Genomic DNA, 12,093 nt, shown 5'->3' on the forward strand with positions numbered 1-12,093 from the left:
TCAGTCGTTATCTCCTGCACTCTATGTTAATTTCATCATTGTAGTTCCCTTTGCATATCAATATAAGTTGTTTCTGGTGTGGTTAAGAATTATTAGTAGCAATTGCTATAGTATGTACTCTTTGAATATTGCAGTCAATAACAGTATTTCAACTCGAGCATTAGTTAGTTTGTGTCCACCAGATGCCCCTTTTTTCCAGGCTTGGACCAATCTAAACTTTGTTGGACCAATTAGAATAAAGCCTCTCACTACTCATGGTGAGAGATCTGCAGTGTTGTATTAATTCATTCAACAGTTGCATATTCGTATTCCTGTAAGCTCTCACATTATGCTATAAAAGGATCCTAGGCACTGAAAAACAAAAAATTCTGAAGAAAATATACTAACCTAATAATGATACATTTGACCAAAATTATAGCACAACCATCGAGAATTGCTGAATTGATATCATTGATTTATTCAACAAATTCAATCAACCACTAATTCTGATTTCTGATAAATACAACAAAGGACACAAAATCGACAAGTCACGCCAAAGGGCAAAAAAGGACAATCTAATACAATGATACAACACATGGTGCAATCGTAAGCACCGAATAAAGTTACAAATTTACAACAACAAAATTTAGACAGACGAGGGGGGGGGGGGGGATGGAGACTATCTTTCTTCCTAGTTGTTCAAAACTGTTTATCAAAAGCCTGCTGCTTATTGTTAACTTTTTTATTTTTATTGGTTCATATAAAGAATGACAATGGCCATGAATAATGCACCTATACAGAAAGTAAAGGTTTAAATTCTCCCTTTCCTCTTCTCATCCAATGCCTGCACAAAAAAAGAGAGGTATAACTTAGGCAGCATTTTAATGAATCTATAGCACCAAAAAAAACTCCCTATGAAAGTGTAATGACTCAACCCATGTTTTGAGTTCTAGCATCTCATTCTTGATTTGAGACTTGGTACGTTCGTATAATGTTTATGACAAGCGAGCATGGACAGTTTGGACCCCAAGGGCTCGGGGAAGATTTAGAATTTTATCATTCTATTTGGAAGTTTAAAGAGTTTAAGTAGCAACCTTACCCCTGGATTCTAGTAATATACTTTTGGTTCATGTTTTGAAGCTTCTAATAAGTTTACATGATGTATTCGGACTTGTATGAATGTTCGGTTTAGGACTTGAGGGATTTGGGGGACGTTTCTGCACTATTGCATAAAAGTTGGAACCTTAAAGATTCTTTAAGTTGAATCGAGGTGTTGTTTTTGTTTGTAGCGCTTCGCTTCGTGTTTCGAGCCTTTGGATAAGTCCGTCCAGGATATTTGGACTTGTCAAGATGATTTGAAGGCGTCCCACGAGGCTCAAGTGAGTTTCGCGGTATTTGGAGGAAGATTAGGTGAAAGACCAGCCAAATCCGCAAAGAATGCAAACATGGCGCGCTAGTGCAATTTACCTGAAGTTTTGTGTAAATAGCCGCATTTCGTACTTTGAGTTCATTTCACCATTTTTGGAGCTAGGGAGCTCGAATTGAGGTAATTCTTTGAAGGATTTTTTATGTACGACGTTGGGGTAAGTTATTTTAACTCGAATATATGATTGTATCATGCATCTGCGTCAATTTTGTCTTAAAATCAAGGAATCAAAGAGGTGAAAAGGGGATTTTAGTCCAAACCTTAAGAAAAGTGATGAAGATTAAAAAACTGATTATTTGGATTGAGAATCTAATAACATATTTGAACTCGGGAGATTATGGATCACCGAGATTTGACCTTCGTTTTGAGATTTGACCATGTGAACCCGGGGTTGACTTTGACCTAAGCTTATCTTTTGCTTCGGGAATCGAGTCCTAGGCTTTATTTGACATCAGGAGCATTATTTGGGCTAGATCAGGCTCGTTTGATGGAATTGGAGCAAGGAAAAATTATTTTCGACAAATAGAGCTAGTCCAAAACCAAGGTCCTCACTGAGGGAATTTTTCCCAAAATTGCCTTGTTTTTTATGTGCTATGTATTTGGGGGTAATGTATATACGAAGTGACGAGCGTATACGTGGACATCATGTTATTTCCATGCTTGGGTAAAGGATAAGCTTTGTATGCTTTACTTCTTTTAATTGTTGCATGATTACTTGAGCATCATATTCATGCTAGTATCATCTTATTAGCATTCCTGCACATGATAGTGTTATGTATGTTGGATTACATGAGTTACTCATTAGTTATACAGTGATCATGTCTAATCTTTGACTCATGACTATTTATGCATCTTTATATGCTAGTATTATGTTATAGGCATCTTTCACATGCTAGTTTACATAATAGGTTACATAAATGTCGAGTTACATGTTTTTTACACAGTCATGCACTGAACATATGCATCTTCATCTGCATAGGAGGTTCATACATAGATGTGATTTTGGCATGTTGAGTCATCCCTATGGTTTATATTGTGCATGTTGATTTGGCAATACAATCAGGGTGTGTGGATCCACGTTCATGTTTGTGTATGGATTAGAACTCATCCCTTATGAGTCACCCTCTCATGTTTCTCTCTCAGTCGCATACACGCAGGTTTGTGAGAAACTGACGAGTTTATGGTTTGTTGGACACTTTGAGGATATCGGTTGATGTAAAGTTCGAGTTTATATCATACATATGCAATCATAGACTCTTGTTGCATTTTATATAAATGTTGACCGGTGCATATCATTAGATATATGTTCTTCCATGCATTTCACACATGCATTGGGTTGTTTGTTGAGAAAGCATACATCATATTGCATGCTTAGACTGTGCATATCATTATATATGTTATTTTGAAGCATTGATACATGTATTGGACTTGCTTAGTCGAGATAGAGTGCATCGGTTCATATGCTCTATCTGTGCATATCTTTATATGCTTTGACCATGATTAGCTTGTTATGTTGCTTCATTGCACTTTTTCTTTTATTGCTATGTATATGAATTACACGTAAGAGAGTATTTTGACAAAACCCTTGCACTAGTTTGTTAGGGGAATAGTCATGGATACTTACAGAGTATGGTGCCGCTATACGCATACTACATTTTTGCACCTTGTGCGATGATACTGGAGCTGAGCGTTTATGGAGTTCTTGAGCGAGTATTGAAGATATATCATCGTTCTAGTTATGAGTAGTCATTTTGTTCATAGGAGTGTGTAGGACCTTGTATCTATGTTTTGTATATTTCAAATGGATGTTGCATTTGTTTTTCATGTCAGCGTATTCATATTCTTAGTAGCTCTGACTTATGACACCAATTCTTGGGATAGTTTGTAGTGAATTCTACATTTTAACCTTGTTATTTATATGAAGATTTTCCACTTAAGTTATATTTGTATTGATTGGTTCACCTAACTGGTTGTGTTAGGTGTCATTACGATTTACTGATAGAGTGGGATTTGGGTCGTAACAGAAAGTTAGGTTCACGTCAAGACAAAGTTGCCGAAAATAGAAATCTTTTCTATGCCGATGTAAAGAGTAAACAAGATTCTAATCCTTCAAGTTGAATTATAAGAGTAAAGCACGATTCCCACACTAAAATATTCAAATCTTGGCTGGCAAGTACTCAAATTGCTTTATGTCATAAAGAACTGATGTCAATGCCTATGATAACATTATTTTCCCCTTCGTTTTCGTCCAACTCTAGACTTAGGGACTAAATATAAAAGATAAGAATGAAGCCAAAGCAGCACTATCATATTAACTAACACCGTGTTGAATTTGGACAAGGACAAATAGATGAAAACATGAAAACAAAGAATTCATATTCTGAAAAATAGAGGGCACGACACGAATAGGACAAGAAATTTGTGTGTTTATATGCAAGAGTACAATATAACAAAAAGAGAACACTGAAAAACATGCAACACATGCTTCAGACATAATTTATCAAACGTTGTTAAATTGTTTAACTATCTGATCTAAAAGCTTAAACTGTTGGAAAGAGAACACTTATATTTACATAAGTCTTCAACCCGCCCCTCACGTGTAGGCCTAATTCTTCTTCATGGGTCAAACACATGAAACTTTTTCATGATAACAGATGGCGGTGAGGCTAAAATTCAGAACCTTTGTCTGCTCTGATATCATGTTCAAGTGTGCGACTACCTCATTTAAAAGCTTAGGCAGTTAAAGAGAAAGAGAATACACTTTCATTTACTTATTTATGTCTTCAACAAACTTCATGAAATCTTAAAAAGGTATTAAGTGGCCCATATTGGTTGAGGAAATGGATTGTTGTCTCCATAAAAGCAAGAAATCCTCACCTCATGACATGAGTTAACTTTTGGGTTAAGTTAGGTCCAAAATTCATTTTTTAAACATGGTATTAGAGTCAAACCAGTCGTAATTCCGTTGCCAATGTTGAGACCCCTGTTATGTTTTCCATGCTTTAGCTGTCTAAATATGGTCTTGTTGGAGGGGGAGGAAGAAGGGGTATTAAGATCCCAAATTGATCGAGGAAATACGTTGTTGTCTCCTTAAATGATGTTGCGCAATCCTTGTCTGATGAACTAACTTTTGGAGTCAGAATAAGGTCCAAGGTCTCTTTATTTAACACAAGAATAGATAAAGATATTCAATATTCCAGAAAAGTTAGAAGATAAAGAGAGAGAATGTAAAAGTAGTTCCACGGCTTAAAAAAACACATGCTTGTTGTGAATTTAAAATCATTCGCAAATTTTCAGGATGTAGCTTTCTAACTTCTGAGTTAGAGCTTGATAAAAACAGGGATTTTGGAGATTCCATTTTTTGACAAGCTTCCTTCACTAAAAAGGATAGCCCATTTATTCCTTTAAAATATATTATTAGTCAGCATAGGATGGGTGAAGCCTGAAGGTGAGATTAGACGGGATTATGGGGCCTAAATGCAAGCAATTCAGATATCTAAGCTCATTTCAGGCGAGTGGAATGGGAGATAAAAATGTTACATATGGAATCAATATGAGATGGTTGAAACGGAGTAGTAGTACCTGGGTTTTATGTGCTAGAAGGATGCCTAGAAAAATGTAAGATAAGTTCTATTAAACATTTATAAGACCAGTAAAGTTATATGGGAGTGAATGTTGGGAAGTCCAACACAATCCACAGGATGTGTTTCATATAGATGCAGATGCTAAGACAGATGTGCGGTCATAGAAGATTAGATAAGATTAAAAATGACAATATTGGCCAGAAGGTGCAAATAGCAAATATTGAGGATAAAGTGAGAGAAGGTCGCTTGAGATGGTTTGGTCATGTCATGTGTCGCCACTGGTCTATAAGTGTAATAGCATGGTGAGTGGAGGTGTTAAAAGTGAACAAGGTAGACCTAAAATCACATGGAAAGAAGTTATCTTGAAAGACCAACAATTTCTTGGAATACATACAGACTTAGCGAAAAATAGGGCACAATAGAAGAAAAAGATATATATATATATATATATATATATATATATATATATATATATGGGTTTTGTTAACCTACTACATAGTTGTAGTAGGTTAGCATTGTATACATCTTTTATTTTCCTTTTATGTCCCTAAAAGTTAATTGACAAACATTAATAAGAGAGGTCTTTTTTGTCTTTTTGACAAAAATTAAAATCCATCACAATTTTGCACCGCTATCCCCTGTCCCTATCTCCCCAATTTCTCAACATCTCTCTCTCTTCTCTTCAGAAACTCTCCTTCTCCCTCCTCTCCGCAACGCCATAGCCATTCATGAAATTGAACTTATTAAGTTTTCTCCCTTTCTCCTTCTGTCATTATTCAAGGTGCCAAGAGGAATTTAAGAATGTGTGCCACCAATGTCAGTAAGAGAATCCAAAATACAATCTTCACCTTTCTATCCCCATTTTCTCTAAATCAGTAATACAAGAATGCCAACTGCAATTTTTAGATCTGAAGTTAGTGCCGTTCGAATTTGATTATATATTAATCTGATTGCTGAAGCTTCTTCTGAAAGAACTCCAAGGGAATGGTAATAATCAAGGAGAAAGTAATGACTTTGCCCAAATGATATTATAACTTCTGTTTCGTCTTTAGGTTGCAGCCATTTTATCAGTTTAATATTTTTTTCTTGTTATGGTAACACCATTGACGTGAGAAGAAAAGAGGGGGAAGAGGAATTGGGTAGGCTTTAGTTTTTGGATAAAAAGACAATAAAACCCCTCCTATTAACGTGTTGTTAGGGTGCTTCTAGGGACATAAAAGGAAAATAAAAGATGTATACAATGCTAACCTACTACAACTATGTACTAGGTAAGCAAAACCCATATATATATATATATATATATATATATAGGCGATATTAATTAGTTGGGAATATGTTTTGATAATATCAATACATTTTAGCCCTATGCTTCTAGGATAGCCTTATCTCAGATTTTATGCCGATACAAAGTGCAAAGAACTTCTAATACTACTATTCTTTTTATTCTGTATCATGTTGGTCTGAGATGAATTGAAATGAAGAAACATGGTCATCGAGGACTCATATAGTCAACTCCAACTTGTTTGGAATTGAGGTATGGCTATTCTTGTATGCATTAGAGAAAAAACTTTAGCAAATAATAAAAGTAGTAGTTTAGTGCAGTCTAGTAAATCAACACAAGTGCCCATAGTTGACAACTGCGTTTATATTTTCAAGATTTCGGACATGATAGGTTTGGTGCTAAAAACTGTCCCACTGGTGTTAGTGTCGGACTACTGTACGACTCAAATATGTAACCCAACATTTGATGCCCACACTTTCAAGAATTTTAGCTAAGCATCAATATACAGGAAAGTTTCAATTGTACTAAAACAACATATATGTGCAAACTGATTAGTAAACGGAGAAATAGTAGCAAATCATATGAGATGGTTAACTAAAAAGGAAAAAGTTAAATTTCGAACCCATATATTTCAGAATATCGTAAAGGAAACACACCTTGCTTTGGAAGATTCTTATCGTCAGCACAAGAGTATCGCGCATTCTAGAAAGAAATAAGAAAGCAGCAACTTAGATTTCAATGATTCAAAGAACGAAGAGAATCAAAATCTGATTTAATAACAATATAGTAACTAAGGAAACAATATATTCCCCATACCAAATTCTTTGGTAACAAACAAACCCAAGAATACAAGCAACAAAAGAGATAACAGATTAGTTCCTCTCTTTTTTTTTAAATGATACACGAAAGTTGCCTCCCTAAAAGAAGTCACAACTTAATACCTTATCTTAAAATTAAAAAAGAAAAAGAAGTACACAACTTAATCTCATGAAATCACTAAAATTTAAGCTGAAAAAGGTAAAATACAGTGGGAATATACATATATATAGCTGTTGACAAGCAACTTATGACAGGAAATATCAATGCATGCTACAATCTGAAATAAATCCATATGCATCAAAGAACCATGTCTAGAATAGTACTGCAGAAATAATTAATAAATACTTCTAAACGATGAATATGTGGATGCTTTTCATTCATTTACGTGATAAAGAACACATAGAGGGTGCCTTTTTATCTACTACATATTACTCTTAAGACATGTGACACTAATGCGCTTTTAGAAAAGTAACTTTAAAGATAGATGAAGTGACAAAATCCTAATCTCTTCAACACAATCTATCACTGTTTGCCTCGGTTGATGCGGGTACCCCTAAGTTAGATATTCTCCTAAAGCAAGAATTTACGATTCAATACCACTTCAATTGTTTGCTTACAGCTTTACTTTTGTGTGACTAAGTAGAACCTACTAAGCAAAAAAATTGATAAGTTATATGCCTTGTGCATGATTATGTTATAGGACAACTAACATTTTTTCAATGTCATGTGATTTTAACCCAAAAAAGATGCTGAGTTAAAAGTTACCTTATATCATTGTTTGTACTGAAGGGATGTGAAGACCCATCGGAACATGTGATAACAAACTGTGTTGACAACCCACTTGGTATTTTGATCTGAACATAGAAGAGTCAGAATTACACTCAAATATTTGACAATAAATTAGGAGATAATACAAATTTCTGTTCGGTATATTCAAGAACTTTACCACCATACAGTTAAGCCTATTTTCTGTTTATTTGCTCCAATTATGAGTATCAATCACCCTCACACCCACCCACCCTTAAGTACAAGTAACTTGCCCATCCATTGACCGATAATGGTGTCTCCAGCATTTTAAAATTACTAAATTTTGCTTCCTGTGATTATCATTAGGTTTTTCAAGAACAATGTGACGAAACCACGATAAAATGGGCTTCTTTTGCTTGCTATTGTTATTTTTACTATAGTTTCTTTTTCTTCTTTTCTTAAGTATAAGCCATATGAACCTATCAACGGTTAGGCGGCGTGGCCACCAAACACAGTTAAGTAGGATACATCCTTTTCCTCCCTACAACAAGAAAACATAAAACTAATGTATTATCTCCTCCAACTAATAGCCTGTTATGACAATCAGCATCACTGAACCTCAGTTTATATGATGATTCGAACCTATGTAAGTATATATAATTGTATCATTACATTTTTTATAAGTAATGAAATTCAGGATGCAACCAACAGCTCCTTTCCATTTGTAAAATTCAGAGAGCTAACTGCAAATCAAAGGTCAAGACAACAGTCTACCAAGTCTAGAGCTCCACATCTAGTGCCAGTTCCTTTTTTTCTATTAACGGAGTTAAAACTGAAAAAAAAAGGAGAGAGAGAGAGAGAGAGAGAGAATTGTAAGAAATATTCAGTCATATCCTCAAACCACTGAGGTGTAAATAGTGTACACACATGTGACATGCTTTAAATAACATACAATTATAGGAATTGAATCAGCCTAATGATTCTAATTAATCCAGATAATATTGCTTTATATCCATAACATTACCAAATATAAGTCCTTAATTACATAATATATACTTCTTAATTATAGAAGGAAGAATATATAGATGGTTTTCTAAACTTGGCAACAATTTTCACTTAGCTACCTCCACTATGGCTTGTAATTAGATACTTCAACCTCACTCAATGTGTTCCTGTTGAGCACAACATGCTGACATGGCAAAAAAAGTGTATACTCGGCAACAATTTTCACTTGGCTACCTCAAATGAGGCTTGTACCTGCTAGATACTTCAACCTCACTCAATGTGTACCTATTAAGCACAACATCTGACAAGGCAAAAAAAAGTGTATCTCATCCCTCTTAGGAGCGTGGAAATTCCAAAATTACATATTTTTTTCAAAAGTAAATCCATTTTCAGAAAACCACTGGGCCTCAAACATATAGTACAGTCCAAACAGCGGCATACCAGAGTCAAAGACACCCGAAAAAAATTGGAGCGAACGATTACTGCAAACAGATACTCCACCCTCTGAAGGATTCAGAGAGCTCGAGATGACTTTTCTTGAAACCATGGACGAGGAAAGCATTGAAATGGAGAGAGGGGTTAGGAAGCGGAGAGCATTTTTCGGTAGTGGTTCACTGGTGGGTTTCTGCTAACAAGAAAGGAGGGCTCGAGAAGAGCGAAAGGTGGCCGACGGCGATTTCAGAGGTTGAGACTGGTGGACCGGCAGTGGCGAGATGATGAAAAGAGGAACGGGAGGGGGTAGAAGAAGGTGGTGGCGGCTATTTTGAGGGTGTTGCATTAGTGGTGGGTTAATGACGTTTCGAAGGTTTTCGACCATGTCGGCGGTGAAGGTCCTTTCTGGTGGTTTCTTTTGGGAATCTGATGGGTAGTCAGGTGATGGGGTCGCAGGTGGTTTCAACAGGTGATGGACAGGAAGGTTCGCTTCAGAAAGAGGGTGGAGTAGGTGGTGGTTCTGACCTGCAATGGAGAGGGGGAACTTGCCGGCGACGGGTGAGGGGGGTTTGCAGCACTGGGGGAGGGGTTTCTTTTATTAGAACAGATTTTTCTTTTTCTTTCTTCTGAAAAGTTATCTTTTTGGATTATCTAAACTCAAAAGCCACATGGCCTTGTCCCATTTGTTAATTCTTGCCAAGTCATCGCATGTGAGATTCACACATTACATTCTTTTTGCTGATTAGACAATTGTGCCCCATAGGCACTCAGTAAGTGAGGTTGAAGTATCTAATAGTTACAAGCCTCAGTTAAGTTAGCTAAGTGAATATTGCCAAGTTTAGGGAGCCGTGTATGTATTCCGCCATTATAGAATGTTCTTATCAAGAACTTTTCCAGACGTGATTATAAATAATGCTGGAATGTATACATACATAAGAAATTTTATGGTAACTATGGCTGCAGGTCTTCACATTATCATATATTTGCAGGAAAACATGAACTCAGCTTCTCAAGACCCATACTAGATGAGTACCGAGTAGTAAATTCTATTGATTCACTTTAAGTATTAATCCATCACATGCAAGCACATACCGACAACTCTTTGGAAAATTTTTCTGCTATTACAACAGCTTGTGTTCTATGAACCTTGACTTGGAAGCTTGATCGCCGCAAAAATATAGTCGCTGGTTCCCAGTTCTCAGAAGACTCGACCTGTTGGGCAGAACCAAAAAAGATTGTTCTGAGAGATCTCACAGGGTATTGACATCCATGATATCTAAGAAAATGATAACAACAGTTGACTCCCAAAAAAAAATAAAACATCGAACAACCAACCATGAATTTCATTCTAACAAAACATTTTATGAATTCAACTATATGAAAAGGCCTAAACTTATTGAATGATTTAAACTCAACAAGCTTAAATCCTAGCCAATGAATTCCTCATCGCTTTACTCATTTCTCTAATTTTTCTGCTAAATAGGGCTTATTATCCAGGTAGCTTAAAAAGAATGTTTCCTATAAATGTTTCTACAACACTACCTTTGACAGAAAGGATACCTGGTGCCTAAGGGTGTCCAAGAAGAAGAATTGAATGCCAGTAACTGTGAGGAGAGGCTACAGGTGCAAGAACGGGAGAAATAGAACATCTCTTGAGCCTATCCAGGAAAAAGTAATGTCATCAATACAATATTTTGTGTAACCCGTCTGGATATAACTCGCAAGGAGCAATAAAAGACGAGGAGCCTAATTTTGCTGCCTGCTGAATCTGGCTAAAGGGACTTGTTAAGCCTGAGAAGAAGTTAATAAGTTTTCACAATGCACATCCGGAACCTAATATAATACAGGTTTTCAGTACATATCATCTATTTGGGCAATTGGTTTTAAATGAAAGCAGTGCTTTCCCTTCACATCATAAACTTGTATATCCTGGATCACACTGCCATCCTCTACACCAGCTGAGCTACATTGAGCCCAAATGAGTTTATAATGAAAGCTAAAACTAGCAAAAGATGATTCAATACCAAGATGAAGTTGAACGGAAGACATTGATTACAAAAGGAACTGACAAGAGACCTACTCCAGCTAGACATGCCCTCGTTTATAAAACCATTTAATCCAGATGTAACTTCTTATTAATTTTCCAGCTGAAGTTAAAATTTTATTGATACTTTAGCTCTACTAACTAAGTGCACCATTATCAGTGTAGTTACCATCTTGCTGAATGATTAGGACAAAACCTTTTCCAGCATATGCATGTAAATTTGAAAAGGTACTTGTTTGAGAACGTCACATAGAGGTTCTTGAATAGGGAAAGAGTTTCCTCTCACATACTTCCTCAAGCAGCGGAACACTCAATGCCCAAGCAGTTACATGCTGTTGATTTCAGACTCCTCCGGTAGAGAAATCAATGCTCTCTAACCGGGATATGTCACGTGTTCGCTAACGATAGCTTAGCTATGGCCTCAGGTCATCTTTCTGCTCAAACAAACTAAGGCCTTTTAGTTTCGTTTCATCTAGTCTGTATGCAAGGAAATTTAGCAGTCTAATAGAAAACTCATTCATAGATGAAAATTGTCCAAATTTCGAACAGTTCAATAACTGGTGGCTTGATGTAGAGAGGCACTAGCTGGAATATCACTAGACATTGGTCAATAACTGGTGGGTGTATGTTCCTAATTCTTTTCAGCTTTAAGTGGGTAATACCAGAGAACTTAATAATAAAACATCCTGCAGCTGGAAAGGAGCAACGGTACAGAAAAGCAGAAGGAACTTATGGTATGCCATTCACTATGCATACTCTGAGGGGTCGTTTGGTA

At 36.2% G+C, this 12,093-nt stretch overlaps 1 protein-coding gene across 8 annotated transcripts in view; it reads right to left on the reverse strand.

The window, feature by feature from the left end:
- Positions 1-433: 433 nt before the first annotated feature.
- The window catches only part of LOC104223089 (uncharacterized), a 32,315-nt gene continuing 20,655 nt past the window's right edge, over positions 434-12,093 (reverse strand). For 7 of the 8 annotated variants that reach the window (XM_070155471.1, XM_070155470.1, XM_070155475.1 and 4 more), the window contains 4 exons: positions 10,367-10,486; positions 7,856-7,944; positions 6,928-6,973; positions 434-823 (listed from right to left, as the gene is read on the reverse strand). In XM_070155471.1, the coding sequence (XP_070011572.1) occupies positions 791-823; positions 6,928-6,973; positions 7,856-7,944; positions 10,367-10,486 (288 nt within the window). In that variant the 3' untranslated portion in view covers positions 434-790. Of the gene's footprint in view, positions 824-6,927; positions 6,974-7,855; positions 7,945-10,366; positions 10,487-10,834; positions 10,933-12,093 lie in introns of all 8 variants that reach the window. The other variant, XR_011401778.1, reaches the window with a different exon arrangement.

The sequence above is a fragment of the Nicotiana sylvestris genome, chromosome 8 (assembly GCF_000393655.2).
Source record: "Nicotiana sylvestris chromosome 8, ASM39365v2, whole genome shotgun sequence".
NCBI lineage: Eukaryota > Viridiplantae > Streptophyta > Magnoliopsida > Solanales > Solanaceae > Nicotiana > Nicotiana sylvestris.